We start from the raw sequence: 23,512 nt of genomic DNA, 5'->3' as shown, positions 1-23,512 counted from the left end.
GTATTTGGAAGCTGATGCGGGTGGCACGGAGAGGCGTAAGGAAGCTCTACGGATGGCATCTAGACAGCATCCAAAGGGCTTCCGGACGCATCCGGGCACCTCCACAATAAAGCCACAAAATGAGAAGGAAAAAAAATATTTTTTCTCTTAAGTTTGATTTAAAACATGTGTTATTTTGAGTTTTAATATCTTTTTTTTTGCCCAAACCCTAAAACGATCCTAAAAGAGACTTTGAAAGCATTCAACCATCACTTTGTTTGCAGCTGGATTTGCTCTTCTCATTTGGCTTCCATTTTTGCATTTTGAAGGCAACTTGATTATTTTCGACGAACAATCATACAGCGAGAGTTGGCTTCCACAAGTTCATTAAAACAGTAAGAGGTGCGCATTTTAAACCATTCTTGAGTGTTTCAATAAATTCTTTAGAGATTTTGATGAATTTTTTCAAGTTTGTGAAGAAATTTTTCAAGTTTTTTTCTTCTTTTTTAAAAGAAATTGAGAATCAAGTTTAGGTATCTATTTGAATGGTTTTGTACCATTGTTTTTTTACTTGTATGCTTGATATTCATAGGTTTTTTATTGATTTAAACTTATTTAATTTCTTATTAAAGAAAGAAGCTACATTATATAGTGCAAGAATGGCTACCACCGGTAGTCAAAGTTCAATGGGAGGACAATGTCAGAGCTCAGTGGCAGGGCAAGTCGGGGATAATTTCAAAATTGATTCAGGGTCTTGCAATGTCCCTATTTTTGCCAGCATTGGAGTTTCGGAGAGTAGACTATTATTGTGATCCTCGTAAGCTAATTATTGTTGATAGAGGATCTTTTGAGGCAATGGCTTGGCTTGGGAAGGTCTTGTCTTCTCCACATTTCAATAAGATACAGTTGGTCTTCATTTGGATCAGATTGGACTTCATTTGGGCTTAATTTTGGTGTACTTACTATTTGTGGTAAATTGGGTGTTGATTGAGATGGACCCTTTCTATTTTTGGAAAGTGCATTTGGTCACATGGAGAAATAATACGTATGACTCATATTTCAGACGACATTTAAATGATGAGTATTTTGGGAGTTATTATATTTTTAGTGGCCAAATTATTATTAATTATTAAATGGCTTATTATAAAGTTATAATCTAACTTTATAGTTTCACTTAAGTTGAGTGTTGAGTTATCATTGGAAAGTGTCATTTATTAATTAGTTAAGCCAAATCAAGTGAGAAAATCTAAAGGAAGCTTCTAATTAATGTTGTGTGGTGAAACTTCTCGAGTGAAGTTACATTTTGATGACAAAAGAGAATTTGGAGGTTATAAATACAAGCCCATTTGTTGAGAAAAGCATGCTTGAATATTAATTTGCTTTTGTTGCCTTTGTGGCTTTTTCTGAGGTTCTGATTTTCAAATCCCTTGCTGAGGTATAAGGGTTCGATCTAAGATTTTTGCTCCATTCTTGAAGTATAGTGGAGATTGGTTTCTTGTGAATTTTGAGTTGTTCCATTGGATCTACAGCTGAAGTATTGTAGATTTGAATCTGAGATTTTAGTCTAGGTTTGCTTTGCAAATAGTTGTTGTGGTAAAGCTATTTGCTAATTCTCCTACTGCTTAATCTGTCCAAGCAGATTGTTTGTTGGAGGTATCCTCTGGATCTATGGAAGAGGGATTTTTGTGAACTGTTGTAGAAACTGATAGAGTTTGAAATTGGATCCATGAAATTGGTGTTGGAATTATTGCTGCAAGTTGACTATAGCTGGGAATTTCAGGTTTCATATTACTTGTTAAGACTCTTGTGTAAGGTTATTAAAATCATTTGAATAAGATTGCGCTTGAATTTCATTTCAGAACTAGTTGTTATTTACTCTATATACAGAACTGTCATAATGTAGCTGGCAAAAATTGATGATCATTTGTGAATTGAGCACATTGGATTTGATTGTTAACATATTTTTAGCACTGTCATTTCTTTCTTATATTTATGTATGCAAAAATCCAAAGTAGTAACACAAGCAAAAAAGATACATGAAATCTAAAATCTATCAGCATATCCAGTGGTAATAAGTTTGCTTGCCAAGTGTTTGACATAATGTCAAATGACTGAATCGTGAAAAAAATTCCAATTGTTGTGGTCATAATCGATAGGGGTTATTACAATGGTATCAGAGCGGTTTCCTGCCAGCCTGCAGAAATTGGGCTCGGTTATAATTTTGGTCGGTGCTTACTTTTGAGATTGCCAAATTAATTTTGTTATTTGTATGGTGAGAAGGATGCTGACAGGAGATTCATTCCAAGTAGATATTATGCTCGCAGAGGACATACTTCTCTGCCTAGGGATGGAGAATCTGAGATGCAGGGTATTGTGAAACAGTTGGACATGCTAGTGAATGAGCTGAATTAAAATTACAAACGGATGACCAAACTGATTTCAAATCCGAGATTTAAGCAGAGAATGATATCACTTTTTTGGAGAGCAAAATGTGATGATATAGTTGTGGCTACAGATGTGTGGGACATTTCTTATGAGACTTTGCATGAGTTGGGCACAGTTGTGGTGCAATGTGATGAGAATTTGTGTCAGGTTGAGTCAAATGATGCAGTTGTTGGCATGAGTTCCCAGGACCATACATTTGATGGCAATGCAGCGATAGTGCGAGTAGGAGCATGTCAGGATACTATCATGTCAACAACCACTTTTGTGTCGGTTGAGCAATCTACCAAGGAGTTTAGCAGTATGCATATAGTTGTAGATGTGTGCTTTAATGATAGTACACATGTTATTGATGATGAGGTGAGTGATGTAGAGACAGAGTTTGTTATACTACTAATCAACACAGTGTTGATGCTCACTTTGTGGTCAATCCTATGTTCGACATGGATGCAATATTGTCCTATGACAATCCCTTTTTTGAGATTGATGTTAATCACCTACTTGAGTGGAGTTGGACTCAATTTTCACCATCTGTAGATGGTTCAGTTTTCTATAGCCACAGTTTGTGATGTTCTTGTAGCCACAGATTCTGATGAGGATGTAGTTGAAGGTACAATTGGCATAAGTGCATATGGTTCTCTTATAGCTACATAGTTCCTGGGATTGCTGGTGATGATCACGATTCTAGTCCAATATATATTATATGGGTGGCTACAGGGAAGAAGAGTATGTTGAGATCTCCTATAGAGTTATCTTCCAGTGATGCCTTGACTTTCACATCAATAGCTCAGGTGTTGGGTGCTATATTGCAGGCGATGTTGATGGACCTCATGATATTGGCATCTAGTTGGTTCTGTGTTGACAGGGACGCCACGTACTTCTTCATTTGGGATCCAGGTGGAGGTTGGAGTTCACTGTATTGCCAGATTGCTTGAGGATAAGCAATCTCAAGGAGGGAGGACTGTAATGTCCATATTTTTGCCAGCATTGGAGTTTCAAAGATTAGCATATTATTGTGATCCTCGTAAACTAATTATTGTGGATAGAGGATCTTTCGAAGCAATGGCTTGGCTTGGGAGGGTCTTGTCTTCTCCACGATTCAATAAGCTACAGGTTGGTCTTCGCTTGGCTCATATTGGACTTCATTTGGGCTTAATTTTGGTGTACTTACTATTTGTGGTAAGTTGGGTGTTGATTGAGATGGACCCTTTCTATTTTTGGAAAGTGCATTTGGTCACATGGGGAAATAATAGGTATGACTCATATTTCAGACAACATTTTTAAATGATGAGTACTTTAGGAGTTATCATATTTTTAGTAGCCAAATTATTATTAATTATTAAATGGCTTATTATAAAGTTATAATCTAACTTTATAATTTCACTTAAGTTGAGTGTTGAGTTATCATTAGAAAGAGTCATTTATTAATTAGTTAAGCCAAGTCAAGTGAGAGAATCTAAAGGAAGCTTCTAATTAATGTTGTGTGCTGAAACTTCTCGAGTGAAGTTACATTTTGACAACAAAAGAGAATTTGGAGGTTATAAATACAAGCCCATTTGTTGAGAAAAGCATGTTTGAATATTAATTTGCTTTTGTTGCCTTTGTGGCTTTTTCTGAGGTTCTAATTTTCAAATCCCTTGCTGAAGTATAAGGGTTTGATCTGAGGTTTTTGCTCCATTCTTGAAGTATAGTGGAGATTGGTTTCTTATGAATTTTGAGTTGTTCCATTGGATCTACAGCTGAAGTATTGTAGATTTGAATCTGAGATTTTAGTCTGGGTTTGCTTTGCAAATAGTTGTTGTGGTAAAACTATTTACTAATTGTCCTACTGTTTAATCTATCCAAGAAGATTGTTTGCTGGAAGTATCCTGTGGATCTATGAAAGAGGGATTTTTGTGAACTGTTGTAGAAATTGATAGAGTTCGAAATTGGATCCGTGAGACTAGCGTTGGAATTATTGTTGCAAGTTGACTATAGCTGGAAATTTTAGGTTTCATATTACTTGTTAAGACTCTTGTGTAAGGTTATTAAAATCATAAGAATAAGATCGCACTTGAATTTCATTTCAGAACTGGCTATTATTTACTCTATATACAAAACTGTCATAATGTAGCTAGCAAAAATTGATGATCATTTGTGAATTGAGCACATTGGATTTGATGGTTAGTATATTTTCAGCACTGTCATTTCTTTCTTTTATTTATGTATGCAAAAATCCAAAGTATGAACACAAGCAAAAAAGATATATGAAATCTGAAATCTATCAGCATATCCAGTGGTAATAAGTTTTCTTGCCAAGTGTTTGACATAATGTCACACGATTGAATAGTGAAGAAAATTACAATTGTTGTGGTCATAACCGGCAGGGGTTATTACAGGTCTTCTCTATGGCGACATACAACGAGAATATCACAAGTTGCAGGTGGTGGCTCCTATATTTGGAGTTCTAATTATTGTCAAAGTAACAAAGGAAAGCCTTTCAATAGCTCTTAATCTCGAGTAAAGCTTCATTTCATGGGTCCAGCCGGTGAAGGTTTTGGAATGTGCAAAGGTGCAGATGGGAAGGGGTTGTCTAATGCACAGATAGCTTCGTTTGTAAAAGAACAAGAGGTTGCTAATCATTTGGTTAAAAGATCAAAAAAGAGTTATTATCAACCTCCTTCCTCAAAAAAGAACAAAATGCAACCACCCACTAAAATGGAACCAATTATATCTTCCAAACATCCATTCATGCAAGTACCTATACCGGGAGTGGAGGATGAATTAGAAAATTTTGCAGCAGCCTGGAAAAGAGGCCCATTGCACTCTGCATTTAAAATGGAAGCAAGAGACCATGTTGATGAAGCCATTGCACATTGCCTCTATGCTAATGGCCTTCCTTTCAACTTGGGTTGGAAAGATACAAGAAACAAGCCATTGATTAATGTGATGGCGGTGTCCCCCAAAGGAGCAATGTTTCTAAAGGCTATAAATTGTCAAGAGGAGGTGAAGGATTCACAATTCATCTCTAATATTCTCATTGAGGGCCATAGATATGGTGGGTAGTGAGAATGTGGTCCAGGATGTTATAGACAATGCAAAAATTGCAGGGGAGCCGGTGCTTTGGTTGAGGGTCGGTGTAACCATATTTTTTGGATACCGTGCACTGTACATTCCCTCAACTTGATTATGCAACAAATTGTTACTCAAATAGATTGGGTGAAGCAAATATACGAAGACAGAGACGACATCCAAATGTTTGTGACTAACCACAACATGTCACAATCCATTTTTAGAATATTCTCACAATTGGAGCTGCTGAAGGTAAATTAATTTTTTTCAATTATTAAATTTCATGGATTTGTAATTTAGCTAATATTTATAAATTTATTGTCAATTGACATATTGTTAACTTGATTAGGTAACTGAGACCCGTTTTGCATCTCATACTATTGTTATGAGATGACTTCTCAAGGTGAAAGTTCCTTTGAGCCAAATGGTCATTTGTCCTCACTGGGATGCGTGGAAGGCTTCAAATACAAAAAGAGCCCTAAAGATTAGGGGTATGATCTTGTATGAACGTCGGTGGGTTCGTGTGCAATATGTATTGGATATTACCGAGCCATTCATGTCTATGCTTCGCTTTGCCAATACAGATACACCTTGCTTGGGAGATGTGTATGATGGCATGGACACCATGGTTGTGAAGGTAAAATTGCTATACAAGCACATGAGACTAACCCTACAAAATGTCAAGCCTTATGCAATAAAGTGAAAGGAATAATTATTCATCGTTGGGAGAAGATGATTACCCCATTGCACCTTCTTGCATATGCTTTATCTTCGAGGTATTATAGTGAGGCAGTACTTTCTATGCCAGATAGAATTGCACCATATGTTGATGAAGAGGTTGCTAATGGGTGCTCCAAAGCTTTTGCAAGAATCTTCCCAGATGATGAGAAGCATGCAAAGGTAAGGCTAGAGTTTGGCTTATTTGCTTCTGGAGCAAGGTTTACACCATTTGCAATTAAGGACCAAAACAAAATGGGAGCAATCACATGGTGGTACATGTATGGTCAGCCATACAAGCATCTACAACCTCTTGCAATCAAAATCCTCTCAAAAGTAAGTTTTGATTTTTGTTTTTAATTACAACTTGTATTTTGTAAGTTTTGATTTTTGTTTTTAATTACAACTTGTATTTTGTCATGTTGTCATTTACTTTTCATTTGTATGTTTAATAATTAAATTTGTGAACACAATGCAGGTTGCAAGTTCTTCTGCCACTTAAAGGAATTGGAGTACATGCTCCAATATCCATTCAGTGAAGCACAACCAGTTGAGGTCAAAGAAAGCTAAGAACTTGGTCTACATTCATACCAACTTGCGTCTTTTGTCACATAAGGATGAAGAAATACATGGATGGGGCAGCCAAACTTTGGGATGTACTCCCTAAGTGTGCAAACTTGGATGCAACACTTCATGATCTTACTACGATGATGGATGATGGTGATGATAGGTCCGTAACACACGGTGCATCTAGCGAAAGTGGAACCATTCTTGGTTCAAATGATATGGACCTTGCAGCGGTTGGAGATGAGGAGGATCCAGATTTTTTTGAGAATCCTTATGATTCTGATTAGTGAACATTGAATCATGAACTATATTTTTCATTTTGTAGGTTGGACATGGAATCTAGAACATGAATATTTGACAATTGTGCCTATAAAGTTTTAATTTGAAGCTTGAACTATTTAATTGACATGAAATATCTTGAATCTTAATCAATGGTGAAGTATCATATGAATAATAATACTATCAAATGATGTATGTTTATATATATCTAAGTATCTAACTCCAAGTTCTTGTATTTATAAGTTTCTTAAATTCTTTGCATATATTATATATATTATTATATTAACATAAATATAGACATTTCCAAACGCATCTGTACCCCTCCAAAAAAAAACCCTGCACCCCATATCCGCTTCCGATTCCGTATCTAAATCAGTAACTTAGCAATTTTCTCCTCAACATGCAACTTGAGAACTGTACTGTCTACACTTAGATCAGGCACAATGTGAGAAATCATGTTTATGTTACAAAAGTGTAACAGAAATTGAATAGAACATTCAATTTTTTTTCTCTTTTCTCTAGAAGTTCCCAAACCGTTTTCTCTCCCAGGATAAGCATTCCATCATCAATTAGATCTTTTATGGGAGCTTTGGAGTCCTGTCAGTTACTTTCCAACTGCAATTATCTGTTGCAAGGAAGTTAAATTTCTCAAACAGATTGTTGGTGTATAATTACCTCATATTGGTGTATATATTTGTTGGTGTATTGAGACTTTTGAAACCTTGGTAAGGTATCACAAATATGAGATGGAGTCAGCTCGACAAGCCTGCAGCCTCGACCTGCAGACTCAGCCAAGTCTGACAAACAGAAAATTACCTTGAAATATTTGAAATAAAAAATAAGAAACATTTCATTTTCATATGTTTGTTTTAGTTGCCAAAATTTTGCAGTGTGATTCCACCAAATTCCAACCGAGTCAAAAGACAGCTTGCTGAGTTTTTGTGAAGTCTGAGTCTCAACATTATGATTCACAGGTTTCGTATATATTAGCTGCTATGGCATTGGCTTCAACTACAAACAAACTATGGTACAACAGCTTTCATCAAACCTGAACATAATATCCATGGATAAGATTAAAAACACTGCTCCAAGGATATTTAAAATGCGATATCAGATCCAACCCAATCTTGGAGTTTGGAAGTGAATAACTTTGACAGCAGTGTCTAGGAAATTTCAGTATATCCAGAATGAAGTGAAAAGTTTCTTCAATGAATAGATCTAACTTCAAGTCATTACTCATTGTGCATCATGTATCTATGATGTTTTTTAAACTAAAAAGGCATCAAAGAATCCATAAGTGAATAGCAGAAAAATGAAAGCATTGGGACAGCCACCTCTTGGATGAATTGTTTCTAACATTCTTGTTATAGATGGAAAAGAGTGAATATATCTGAGATAAAGGTGTCTCAGCTTCTATTTCCAAGAATTGTAGCTCTAGCAAAAAATATTAAAGTGAAAAAGGGCCAACCTCACTGGGGAAAATAGAATAGTCAGGGAACAAATCTCAGAACCAAGATGATGGAACTATAAATTTGACAACCAAAAGTCAATAATCAAATTGTAGAATTTCATCAAAATAATTGAAGGACTGCATATAACTTGATGTCTGTAGCTAAAAATAGCCTAATCAGCTAAAAATAGGCCAAGAATCAGTTCTGTTTGTGATTTGAACCATATAAGAATGCAATTGGATTTTGGCAGGCCCGCCAAGATTTTCATCATGGTGTTCTTGTTGGGCCCAATTTATGCCTTCAAGAACTAAATTAATTTATGTTTATAATTGGCAATTAGGTTGCAGGTTATTGGTTTGGGTGAAGACCAAAAGTTGATATCTAACAACAATGATGTTTACGTCATTTTCCTCATCATTTCACTATGATAACTAACAACAATGATGTTTACGTCATTGTCCTCATCATTTCACTATGATAACTAGATATTTAATTTCATCAAATAAATTAAAGGACTAATATAACATGATGTCTGTGGCTTTTACTGTATTTTTTGAGATAGGATGGAAATACATGCAGACTCTGCCATAATGAACTTCTTGGAAAAATAGAATGAAGCCAATTTTTCCTTAAACAGACCAATATGATCTCCAAACTACAAGAAAAGTGAAAAACATAAGTAACAATTACAAAAATAGGCAAGACTACTTTTACTCTTTAGGTATTCCAAAAACCAATCAGCCCACATGTAAAATGAAAATGCAGGAAAAAAAACACACCTCGTCCTTTTCCGGTGTTGTGGGACGGCTCACCGTCTGTGGGATGTCATTGGGATAGTAAAACCAGTTTACCCGTGCCCACTTTGACCCAGTATCATCATCCTCCCATAATACCTGAAAGTATAAACACAAAAATTCATAAATACATGAAATATATTTTGACAGGACATCGTAAACAAGTTTATGCTCGTGCATTATCAAGAGGCCTTTCATCCAAGCATGCATTTTAATATTTTACATTACATTCTCTTCACATTTTACTAAAATTTTATCTGAAAAAAGGAAGAGAGATTTTATATTAATACAGAAAGAAATAATATTGCCAGAGTGCCAATAAAAATTAAGAAGCATTTTGAATCTTATCAAAGTCTTAATGCTTTCAATTCATGCTTGTGACAAGAGCCCAGAGCTTCTACAAGATATCATACATTAACTATGTAAAAGAGGCATAACTAAAGAATTTCTTGCGACTTAATACTAGTAAATCTAGTGCAAAATAAAGTACAATAAAATGAAGCTGCAGAAAACCTTGCAATGTGTAAATTTAATAACTATATGTAGGGCATCATGTGGTTATTTAACAGGCTCAAACTCAATAAAGACTTGGCAGGTTGACTTTGGACTCCATCAAATTTAATTGCCTCTATGATTCCTGATGCTTGGTATCTCACAGTAAACTCCACCAGTTCCTTCTTACTGATTCCCATAAACATATGATTTACTTCATGTATGTGGTTGATTGTGTTACAAGCTAGAGTTGTCATTGCACCAAAAGATCGACCCGTCAATGCCTGATACAACCACTAGACTTATAGAACACATGAGTCGGTTAAACCATGTCACGAATCCCGAAGGGGAATGTTGGCAGTTAGTCCAACAATCCCCCCCTCAACATTACCCAAGGAGATTCGAACTTGTGACAAAGCTCTGATACCACTTGTTACAAGATAGAGTTGTCATTGCACCAAAAGATCAATCCGTCAATGCCCAATACAACCACTAGACTTATAGAACACAAGAGGCGGTTAAGCTATGTCACGAATCCCAAAGGGGAACGTTGGTGGTTAGTCCAACAGATTGTTGCCAAATGATGATTATTGATTGGCTTGGTAACTTAATCTATGATATTACATATATGCTCTTATATATAAGGGTCAGCTGTAATCCAAATTGAGTCACCTTAGCTATGTCCCAATGACCCGTGACTCTCTAGAAACTCCCCAGAAACCTAATGTTTTAGCCAAGACCCAAGTCAAGTCAGCCTTGCCAAGTCTGTGCCAAGTCCTTGTGTACAAACTATGGCGTTGAAGATATGAGCATGTTGTATTATAGTTACATCGATAAGTTCGATTGGGATCAGTATGGAGGATATTGATTATGACAAGGCACAACAACATCACTGACAATAGAAACTATAATAATTACAACCAAGCATATCAAGTAATTTCAACATTGAGTTGCTTTGTAATCGATTCACTAGTCAAATTAGCCATTGTTAATGAATGATGTGGCACCAATCAGTAAAGAAGATTAAGGATAATTCGATTATATATATGCAAAGTCAAGGAGTGACTATACAACGCTAAGTATCGATTTAATTGACAAGATCTACCACACTAATTAGAGGAAGGATTTAACCAAGAAATGAATGAACAAGCAATTATTAGTTGAAGATCATTCATATTGAAAGGATGTGATTAAGTCTAATCGATACTCATAATGGAAAGATATGTTTACAAAGGATGACAATAGCAATTAGTCATGGTTGAAAAACTCGCATGTCTATCACAAATATTGCAAGATATAGCAAGAAGTTCCTCAATATGATTATATTGCCAAAAAAATCAGTGTCTCGTTTTAGAGAATATTACTACCACTTTCAAGTCAAAAAATCGCAAAAAAATGCCATAATTCGGTGAAAAACGTCACTAAATCTGGTGTAAGTATCTTCAAATGTGAAAATGCAAATTGTTTTGGGTATTTTACTGAGTTATTGACTCAGTTTGAAAACTAGTCATTTCCAAATACAGGTTTATCTGGCTCTTTAAAAGTAAAATTTCTGAAGCAATCCATAACCAAAATCCTGTACCATGAGTTTTTGAAGCAATCACTAGGAGAAGTAAAAGAGTTGAGCAGAGGCATGCGATATTATTTATTGTTTCGCACTATTATACTATATTCCACGATTTATAGAGAGAAAAAGCATTTACAATTTCATTAATAGTTTAATATATATTTACACTTTATACATACATTTATGAAGTACTATTTACACTTTCTATATGTTATAACATATTAATTTTATATGAAAAAGTTGGGTGGATCAAGAAATTATGGTTTTGTGTACGAAAAAGGTGAACATTACAAAAAACCTAAAAAATGAATCTCTTTCTTCGGAAAAACAAAGTACTATTCTTCTGGGCGCTAACCACCGCAAACAAGTTTGAGGTTTTGAGCTCATTCCCTAAGCATGCAGGCAACATAAATGGAGAGGATATCAAAACCAGGGCCCCTCCCGTTTCAGCAGCACTTAACACAAAGACCAAAACAAAAATCTCAAAGGCATCTAGGAATCCAAATGCCATCCCAGCCCCAAATTGCATAGATCAAGAGGCATTTTTTACCAAAACCAAATACGCGAAGATCAATTTGCAAGGTAAGAGGAATGGTTTATCTTCGCCTCTGGCCTCATATCAAACTCAACATTTTCGAGGGCAAGGTAAACTTGAGTCTACTCATCACAAGAAAAAAGTATCAGATCAAATCAAAAGCCCTACCATCATAGAAATAGGGTCGATAATGTCAAAAATTAATGGAAAATTGTAATAAGCAAGCAGGATCGGAAGAAGAAAGTAACCAATCAAAACAGAGAAGCATTCAAGCACATATGACTCAAAATCAAGATCTAAGTATAATTTAGAAACTTTCAAATATGTACATAGAACATCAAATTTAAATCAGAAATACCACATAACTACAAGCAAAATATGGCGTGGGGGGAGGACTATACCAAATAGAAGTTAATTAGTTAGAGCACAGGAACTATAAAATTCATTAATAAGGAGGAAAGCAATTTGCCAAAACCTCGAGTAGCAAGTCAAATATATATTCTAAACATGGATGGGGAAGGAGAGATTATAGGGAAAGATATGGAGCAAAATATACAAGCAAGTCTTCCATGTAGTAAAAATGGGTGAAGAAGGACAATAGCAGAACATACCATCACACTCGGATAAAGAAAAAATAATAATAAAGAACTAGCACAAGAGCTAACACAAGATTTTAAAAATATGAAGTTTGCAGAAGCAAAAACTCAAGAAAGTAATAACTATGATAAATATATAAAATAGGATGGAGCAATGTGAACTATGTATACTTAATTTCCTAGGTTTGTCGTTTTGGCCTCCAGTCCACGTCTGGGTTCAAACCAGTACGTGGTTCGGGTTTGATTCACCACAAATACGGGCAAGGTACCAAAATTTGAGGTTGGTTTGAACCAGCAAGCAACTAATTCGAACTCTAGCTAATTAGTGTTGCTTAGGTCAAATTCGAACCCGGGTGAATTTCTCCCAAGAGGCGGTGTCTAAGCGACTTTTTTGAACATATTTGATAATTTTTTGAGTTCCACAACCCTAAAAAGTGAATGTAAGTGGCTTAACTTCGCTTCTAATACTCATTATGTAATATCCCGAATAAATATTCTACTAATTTTTTCTCACAAACAGATTTCAGCACAATAGATAACTCATGCAAACCAAAACAGTAATATTAACCAGCAAATAAATCGATAGATGCTCATTAAAATACCTCCAATGTTATTGCATTATACATCAGCAATACAATAACTAGATATCAAAACCCAATCATAAACACAACAATAATAGTCAAATTGGAAACATATTAGAAGAACCTATAAAACCCAGCATGAACTCTGTCTGGAATCCACTGCAGTAATAAACCAACGCAAGGTCCAATCCACCAACAACGGCCTAATGGTTTGCATCCTCAAGTCTGAAATGGAAGATGTAAACTCTCCCAATGTTTCTCCAAGAGAAACTCAAGTTCTCCAAAACAAAGCAATAATCCAAGCATGGCTACGAAAGAACGAGACTCCCTCTTTTAGAGCTCAACTGTGACTCTTCAACTGATTTCTATCTTTTCATCTTTTTCCTCTTTGTCACCATTAACTCACTCATGATTTTCAATCTATATGCTGGCAATATTCTAATCTCTTTCTTTGAAGGGTTTGATATCTATTTGTTTTAATAATTCACTTTTAATCTTATTTCAGCATTCACAAGTTTATTGAAGTAATCGTATTTTCGAAAATTAATACTCACTATTAGCAATCTAGAAGTTCATTAACCTCTTGCCATTTCGAGAAACTATCTTTGCATTGAATCTATCCACTATAAACGTCTTGGATCCAAGTTTGTTGTCCAAGATTGGGTGCACCCACCTTGGTTTTGCAGAACCAAAAGCATAGAGGATCTAGATCAAATTGATTGATCCTGTCAAGTTGGCCACAACCGATTAGATATCCCAACATCAAGCAAGCAAGGCTCATAGGATTCTAATCTATGGTTTTGGGAACCAACAGTTTGCAGGCTTAAGAAAGCTCTCTATGGGCTTGAACATGCTCCAAGGGCATGCTATGAAAGAATTGATAAGTATCTCTCCAATTTAGGATTCTCCAAGAATGAAGCTGATCCAAATCTCTATTATAAAAAGGATAAAGATGATATGATAATTTTGATACTATATGTTGATGATTTACTAATAACAGGTGATGATCATCTTATAGATCAATGCAAGAAAGATCTAATCAAAGAATTTGAAATGAAAGATCTAGGACTCTTTCATTACTTCCTAGGACTGGAAGTATGATAGAATTCTAACAGCATCATACTTAATCAAGGAAGGTATACATTAGACATCTTGAAGAGATTTGAGATGTGGAACTGTAAACCTATGTCTTCTCCAATGCAGACTAATCTACACAAATATAAAGAAGCAGCTATAGAATCACCCTCCATAGATTCTACTCTTTACAAACAGATGATTGGGTCTCTTATGTACTTGGTAAATATAAGACTTGATATTTGCTATGTTGTTCATGCCTTAAGTCAGTTTATGTGTGAGGCAGAGGAGATTCACCTAGTTGTAGTCAAACACATCATGAGATACTTACGAGGCACTCTTAATCTTGGGCTCAAGTATGAGAAAGTTGACTTGGATTTACATGGGTACACAAACTCAGATTGGGCTGGAAGCATTACTGATAGGAAAAGCACTTCAGGATGTTGTTTCAGTTTAGGCTCAATGATGATATCTTGTATATGTAGAAAGCAGGCATCAGTAGTACAAAGTTCCATAGAAGCTGAATACATTGCCGCAGCAATGGCCTCTTAGGAAGCAGTTTGGCTCATAAAGTTTATTGTGGGATTATTTGGTGAATCCTACTATTATTCATTGTGATAATCAAAGTTCCATCAAGCATTCTGTGAATCCAATTTTTCATCAAGTCCAAGCATATTGAAATTCCTTACCATTATGTAAGAGACATGGTAGATAGGAATATTGTAAAATTAAAATACATTTGCACTACAGATTAGACAACAGATATTCTTACCAAGCCTCTCTCTCGAGTGAAGATAGATCACTTCAGGAAAAGACTTGGTATGGTTGAATTGTAATACATTGATATTCTTTAATTATTAATAATTTTGAATTAAAATTATTATTGAGGCTATTGACTGTTATAGGCTTCACCATTTGTATTCATTATTTAAGAGGTGACAATCTTTGAGATAATGAACACTTGTATAAAAGACATTATGAGAGATGACGATCTCTTAGATATTGTGTTGAACAGTAGAGAACTACTCTCAGATCTAGATGAGTTTAAGATCATATTGTGATGTAGACATTTCCATGTCTATGAGTCACAACTTGGATAAATGAAAAATTTAATCATTCTCCAAATTTTATCCTGTGTTCTGGTTGATCTTAACTCAAGCTCGTGTTGTGATATAGAACTGCCAATACTTATGAGTCACAACTTGGATAAATGAAAAATTTAATCATTCTCTAGATTTTATCCTGTATGTTGTATTCTTTGCAATACTGCTTGTAATAACCCCAATAGGTTATAACTTCTTCAAACACCAAAAATCTTTATACTTCAGTTGTTTGACATTTCGTCAAACACTTTGCAAGCAAGCTCTGATACCACTGTAATAACCCTCCTCAAATCTGCCCTCAAAAAATGCTGATGAAAGCTCAAGGAATTTCATCAAACAATTCACATGCAAGGGAAGTATGACGGATATAGTATTTCAGCTAGCTTCAATTGACTTTTTCTTCAATTTGCATCAATGAGACTCGGCTAGAAGACTACAATGGACTACGCAATGACCTAACATGGGTGTGCTACTAATTTTGACAATATTTAGTGTATATATATGATCTAAGCATGAGAAATGAACACCTACAGCCAACTGACATTTTTACAAACAGTTGGTATGCAAACTAACTACCTGATAAATAATAATATTAAATTGCTTAAATGACACCAACAACTATTATCTTCTTAATTGCAATGAAAAAATACAATGCTCATGAAATATGGCCAAGACTTTGGCATTTACATAGATTACAAAATGATAATGCTGGTACAATGCACACTTACAGCTGAAAGCTTATAACACCCTAAAAAGCAATACTACAATTACCATCGACATACCGCTGCCACTGGATGTTCGACCATATCCAAGATGACTTACTATAAATAGTAAGTATGCCCAAAGTTGCCTCAAAACCCCTCAGAAAGACCTGCAACTGAAACTATCTAGGCCAAATGGCCTCTAAGTCCCTTTAATGTCCTGGTTAGCCTACAGGACCATGGGGAAATAGGCTAACAACAACATCATGCTATGAATGCTAAAAAGGGGACATTACATTGCTATCACTAGTATAAGTGATAAGTCATATCACAGGTATAGTAATATGACATGGTATCATGTGTTCGATGATACCACATGCTTAGAAGATTCAGATAGATTTAGAGTATCAATCTATGCTTATTCATCTTAATTGATGATACTAGATATGTTATCTCTCAGTATGATTATCAAGTTAAGAGGGACTGTTAATTCTATAACTTTGATCTCATACTGATCTGATTGTACAAATCGTACAGATCTAAATATGCATGGAATGCCTTACTAATAAAGGCCTATATATAATTGTCCCTTCTTTAGGTATGATCGGCGTCTCCTTTGGGGTAATGTTATTTGAGAATAAACTTGAATAATCTTAGTTAGTTTAATCACTAACAAATTATATTCCTCCTTGGACACCGATTAGAAGAAACAATTCAGGGCCGACCTAAATAGGGACATGTCCCTTCTAGGGACAATGCCCTTTCGTTGTAATATTTATATAGGTATGTTTGTGGATAAAGGACAGATGAATAATACATGGTCTACTCCTTTAGCGATTCTGCCCTATCCAAATTATTGCAAAGATAAAACATTTTCAGAATAGTATTTATACTATTGGTAACACTTCATACAATTCTGAATTATAGAAGATCATCTTCAGCAAGCAAAAGAAGGTATTATCTCAATCTGATTTATAGCAGAATTTGCAGAAACTTTACAGTTGACACTCATGATTTGAGTTTTACGAAAAAATCAAGTGATGTAGATTTTTTCCCTAGTATTGTTGATTCACATGATGAGATTGAATCATGTATGCAGCAACAAGTGATAATAGAGGGTCTCAGTTGGATGGTGTTGATACTGACGTGGGGACCTTTGATGTTTCATGCGATGACAATTCATGTTGTCGCGAGTCTAGTATATCATATCAGATGTTGGGTGATGACTCAGAGTGGTTATCAAATAATGATAGGCCCCAGGATCGTGATTTACAAGGACTTACAAATGAGGGGGAAGTAGAGACATGTGAGGAGTTTGATACAATAGTGGCTACCACTTCTTCAAAGAAGGTATTGGTAGAGGTACCCAATCGGAGTACCTTGTTGGTGGACATGTATGAGGTTGTTAGTGCACATGAGGAGTGAACATGAGGTAAGCAGTGAATATACAGCTTCCTATCACAGCGCAATTAGTGAGTCAAAGAGCTTGGGTAGGAGCCATGGTATGCAGAGACATCATGTGTCCATACTGCTGAAGATGAGAGATAGTGATAAATTTTTAGCTCTTGAGCATTATGATGCTATCCAACAGATGTTAGTTGTATTTGGTTGGGATACTCCTACATCAGATGAGCACAGTGATTGTTGCCTTTCCCTAGTAGAGTCTCATTCACTTCAAGCGGTTGACAAGATCTTAAAGGATAATTATTTACAGCTGGTAGCCAACAGGGATTCACTTCCATATTCTAATTATGTTCCATTTCATCCCATTTTACCGTTTTATGTTGCATATGCTTTAATATATATAAGTAATATTCAATCAAGTATTTAGATAAAATAGTGAATAAATATTAAATAGTATTAGATTATACTTACTAATATTTCTTCTGTGCCATGAATTTACATCTTTCAACATGCATCCTGTCATTTTTTGTGCAAGAACTTTCTCAACATTTCCATGTGGACTCTTCCTAGGAACCTTCTCAATATTTCCATGTGGACTCTTGCTAGAACAGATCAAAGAATTGTTGACCAAAGCAAATCTAAGAGGCACCAAATATGCTCATATGGCTATACACACTAATATGCGGTTCATATACTAAATACTGGTTATCGCCTCAATATTTTTTATTTATGGAAGACACCTCTTCCATATCCTCTACAATCGCCTAGCCACTTCAGCACAATACTTTCTCTACTATTAATTTCTGCCACTTTGGAGAAAAATAATAAAGAGATTGGCAGAAATATGAATCCAACTCTCTTCCATTTCTGTTGTAACTAAATCACTTTCGTGGATATTAGGCAAGGATTTATACAAAACATTATTTTGTTATCCACATAACAATACCAACCTGCAGTTTGAATATAGTGTCAAACCCTGTGATGAAGAATAGAGAGTTGTCATTTTTGTTGCTGCTGGAACAAAACCGATCTTAATGTATGGCCAACATTCACAATTATATTTGGGACATCATTTTGTAGACAACCAAACCAAATACCCATATTTTTAGCTAGTTAATGTTGAAATATTGAGCTATATATCTCAATTCAAATGTAGCATTTTAGAGGGGTGATTAATATTAAATACATAGACCTCTATACGAGTTTCCTGTAAAAGAATATTCCATGAAGTCTTTGTAATATTTGCGGATGAATATAAAAGAATTGTTCTAATCGAAGCAATGTAGAGAAACATAAATTTCCCCGACCAAACATCCTAAGGAGGCAGGATCCACTTCCCAAGATGGTTGGTGATTTGTTTTAGATTAGATGTGTGTTGTTATTTTAATTTGATTTCATACATAGAATTATTATATTACTTTACATATTTTAACTTATGTGAGATATCCCAATAGGATAATTTTTCCAAATTTTCTCACAAATTGTTTCCAGAATATGATAGATAAATTATGCAATATAACCCAATAACATAACCCAGATAATAAACTAGTATGCTTAATAAATGACTCAATTTGAACACTTTAGATTTGCTATTGTATTATAAACCAGCGAACCAATAATGAGCATAAAATCCAAACTTACAAACAGCAATAACAATTAGATTGGGAACATATAAAAAGAACCTGTAAACTCAGTGTAAACTTTGTCTTGAATTCACTGCAATGATGAACCAGGGCTACGTCCAATGCACCAGAGATGGCCTGAAGATTCGCATCCTCAGGTCTGAAACGGAAGATGTAAACTCTCCCAATGTTTCTCCAAGAGAAACTCAAATTCTCCAAACAAGGCAATAATCCAAGCATATTGAAAAAGAATTCCTAATCCTTCTCTTATGCTCAAAACAGTGACCCTTCAGTTTCCCTCTCCTATACTTTCATCTTGTTCTTTCTTGTCATCTTTAACCCACTTTATAATATTAATTTGAAAATATTTAATAAATTTGCATTAAGCTCTCTTAAGCCAAAATCAATATATTATGAATTTGACTTCAGAATTCCTAATGTCGCAAAAAATGGACATTTACAAGTCCTCCCCCCTCGAGATTGCTTGTCCTAAAACAATCGGTGCCAAGATCCCATACAAATCTGCAAGTAGCCATGTAGCCCAATCTGAAAATTACTGCTACACCCATCTATTGCGCTACTTTGATTAAAATTGCTCCAAGCCCAAGACTATATAGCAACTCGTCATAATCCTCAAGATGTAAAGCACTCACCCTATCAACTCCTGGATCCGAAACCAACCTCGGAAAAATGCTCCAAGAACCCCTTGGATCCCAAACCAACCTCGGAAAAATGCTCCAAGAACCCCTTGTCCTACTCTAATATAAGTAATGAGTCCAAAATTGCAAAGCCACTCATCAATACGCTGTTGAAGCTAAGCATCAATCGTACCAATACCAAGATCACACACTATTATACGATCACGACCATCACATATGAGAAGATATAAATGTTTCAAGGAGCTATTAATACTGGACAACTCTCTATCTATGAGTGATCTCCCATGGAAATGCATACTAATCTCCATAATAACTGTTCATCCTAAATAACTGATGAAGTAATCAAACTACTCAATAGTTAAAATCATAGTTCCAAGAATTGTGGCGATTCACACGATTCGGCAATTCAATTCAAGCCAAACGATTTTTTGTGAATCAGTGAATCGAATCAGCAATATAGGGTTTATGATATAAGTTACTAAATTTCAAGGATTTTTTATATTTGCCGATTCATGGCCAATTTGATTCCGATTCATGGCCGATTCGCAATTCGATTCGGCCTTGCCGATTTCGATCTGATTCCGATTCTCGTTACTTCGGTTAAAATTAATACCAAAGGTGCAAAAACACTATAAATTTCATCATTAGTCTAAAATACACCTGGGTACATCACTGTCATGAGCAAAGAAAGGACTAGGAATTCTTCCCCTATGATCAAATTATAACTCCTATCAATTCTCAACCAAGATTTATTAAGTTGGTGAAGCAAGGAGTCTATCCAACTCATGTGCAAGTAAGAAACTGAAACCATGTGTAAGCTGATCGGAGAATGAGAAACAGTGTTAAGTCTGAAAATCAGGTCACCACACCAATCCTGTGAATAAAACTCGCTGCTAGGAACTACAACTGGGTGCCACATCCTCTAGTCAAGATCATCCTCATTGCCGAAATTAGAAAGATCTTTCGTATTCAACTCAAAGGTGTGTTATCAAATGCCCAATCAACATCCACCTCAAAAAAATAACTGTCTACTAGCTTAATATGATCCAAGATTAATGACATAATAGTGTGCATGCGAGCCATCACATTATCTGGATGATATTCCTTGATTTCAACTAAGAAACATTGAAACATGTGGAGAATTAGATCATTACATTCAAGGTCAATCATAATGGTGAACAATCCAGCTTGTGACATAGTTTCTAAGCTTGACTTGCTAAACAAAGGCAAGGATTTTGTCAACGTGTATCCCCTAAAAGCTTTTTACTAATAGCTGTAAAACTTTCCCCAAAACATCGTCATTATATACTGCTATAGGAGTTGTTATCCTTCTAATCTCATTGAGACATGGAGCTGTTGTAAGTCTAAAATCTTTATTTGGATGATCTAGAAACTTTGGTTGAACCAAGGCAAGCATTGAGGATTGTATAGCCCAATTAAGAAGCCTCCAAACTACCTGATTTATTTTGGACAAATATGTTTCCAATTCTTCCAATTCAGAAACAAGAGCATTCATAGTTTCCATAGATTTCAATAGTAAATCAATTATCCACTTCGTGTTCTTTCTGCAAGTTTCGTAGCTGATGGTCATTGAAAGGATCATTAAATTCTTTCAAAATGATTTTGATCTTGAGATTTTCTATTGACCGGATGCACTTTGTAACAAGCCTCCTTGTTAGATGCCAAAGAAATTCTAAAATAGTGATAATGGAGCTCAATCTTCAAATTACTCTCCAAAGTATTAGAGCCATAAAGAAAATCAAATCCCTGTTATAAGTACAACCCTCTTTATCCAGTTGTGAACCAGATACCCTATGGAGTCTTCAGTCACTTATCTCAATAGATTGTCTATATACTGAGACCAGTCAATATTGGTTGAGCATATTTTCTATCCACTCCTAGTGTGCATGCTCCATACACTCAGACCATCTAATTCTAAAGTATTATCAACATGTCCTCAATTTTGGCTTCACACAATTGGGGCAACCCTGGACAATTTTCTTATGGATTCGTAGGTGCATCCTTTTTGTTTTAATGTGTCGATAAGGTGTAATGGAACAATTCATTACCCCTGAATTGTACTCTATGTGATCCTATCTCTACCTATTTTTTTAAAGGTTTTTGTCGAGTTAAATCCCAAATTGTTTGCTAGTAAGATTTTTTCTTCTTTTGGCAAACACTCAATTTTTAGCAAACTTTCGCATTTTGTTTTGTTTTTCTGTGTTGAAAATAATTTTAAATCTTGTTTTTGCCTTAAGTGAATAGTCCTTGGAATTCCGCTTGTTTTGAGCTAACTTAGGTCAAAATGGCAAATGTCTAGCTCAAGTTATAAGGGAAAAAGTGGGGTTTTTCAAGACTACATATCTCGATAAAAAAACCTCATAAAAGTGGGCTTTTTGTTGGCAATCACACAATTTAAAATTATATTTAATATTTAAAGTGGATTTTGGGGTCCACTTTAAAATCTCAACTCATTCAAAGTTGATTTGACCACAGTTTTTTATGTTTTATGATAATAGCCTATTTCTACACTATTTTTCATGTTACTATATTAAAAAGTATAGTTAAATATTAAATATAAATACATGAGACAACTTAAATGCATAAAGTGCGATTTTTATTACACATTGCATAATTCAACATGCAAATCACTGTGTGAAAACACACTTCCAATAAAATATATGTCACAGCGTTAATTTAAATAGACTTTTTCAATGCAATAACACATTTTAATGTGTTAGGTGGATTTTTAATATGGATTTAAATATTTAAAACTTATTATATCAATGTAAGTGGCAAAATCTAGCCCATTTACATATGCTTTTGCATGCATAAGTTTATTTTTTTATTTATATTAATGCATTTAAATGGGGTTTTTCTAAGCCATTGCATATACATCTTTTAAAATTACCACATAATGGACTTCTTAAATCAAATAGCATGTTTTTATAACATGTAAAAGCATGTCTAAAGTGAGTTTTCACTTAACTTAGAGATAAGTGGTGATTTTGGACCCAATTGATATGTATCTGATATAAGAAAACCCATTTCCACAAAGCTTAATCAAAAGTGGCAATTTTGGGCCTCATTACATGTGTTTTAAAATATGTTTTCGAGTATTAAAAGTGAACCAAGGCAAAGTGCCGAATATTAACCCATTTGCATATCATCCCAACACATAAATGGCTCCTAAAAACACACTTTGTAATGACTTACATCCTCACTCAAGCCAAAGTAGCGATTTTGGGCTCAATTACATGCATTCCAACATGTAACTACAACCAAAAAGTGTGTTTTACTTCATAATATGACGTTTTTTTATCAAACACCTTAGAATGCCATTTTAGCCCAAAAACACGTCTTTTGCTCTAAAATATTCACTTTTTAGGGTGTTTTTCTCCAAAAACAGATTTTGCAGCCTTCAAATGCTCATAACTTGAGTATTTCTTAGTCGTTTTTTAATGATCTATGGGTCGTTTTTGCCTAAAATCACTCAAAGAACACATTAGGCTACTCAAAAAAGGAGTTTGTTGAGTGTTTTCTTCATTTCTCAACCCATCTAGGGCAGATTTTTGCTCAAAAACGCCCTAGTTTTGAGCAATTTGCACCATTAAAATAGCAAGTGTTTGGATCAAGGTAACTTTGAAAGCATTTCCTATCCTTCCTAGCTTGCATTCAAGTCTCTTAAATCACTTGATATGCTTTGGGTGCCATTTCCCAAATTCTTTGAATATTGCACATTTCTTGGTCAAAATGGTTGCTAAAATGATGCACTTTGTTGCTCTAACTTTGTAATAACCCAACTGGCTCACACTGCTGTAATGTTTGATAAGATTGTTTTTGTTTTGAAATGTCTTGGAAACTTGTGTTTTTTTCAGAATATATGAATGTTTTGGTG

At 35.0% G+C, this 23,512-nt stretch overlaps 1 protein-coding gene across 3 annotated transcripts in view; it reads right to left on the bottom strand.

Moving 5' to 3' along the window:
- The window catches only part of LOC149566621 (uncharacterized), a 178,126-nt gene that overhangs the window by 54,624 nt on the left and 99,990 nt on the right, over positions 1-23,512 (bottom strand). For all 3 annotated transcript variants that reach the window (XM_089819926.1, XM_089819924.1, XM_089819925.1), the window contains one exon: positions 9,266-9,379. In XM_089819926.1, coding sequence (XP_089676052.1) covers positions 9,266-9,379 — 114 coding nt within the window. The remainder of the gene's footprint in view (positions 1-9,265; positions 9,380-23,512) is intronic.

This window comes from Cupressus sempervirens, chromosome 3, assembly GCF_028749045.1.
Source record: "Cupressus sempervirens isolate cs-2001-9-10 chromosome 3, ASM2874904v1, whole genome shotgun sequence".
NCBI classification, from domain to species: domain Eukaryota; kingdom Viridiplantae; phylum Streptophyta; class Pinopsida; order Cupressales; family Cupressaceae; genus Cupressus; species Cupressus sempervirens.
The sequence above is the reverse complement of the archived record's forward strand: the minus strand, read 5'-3'. Positions and strand labels throughout refer to the sequence as shown.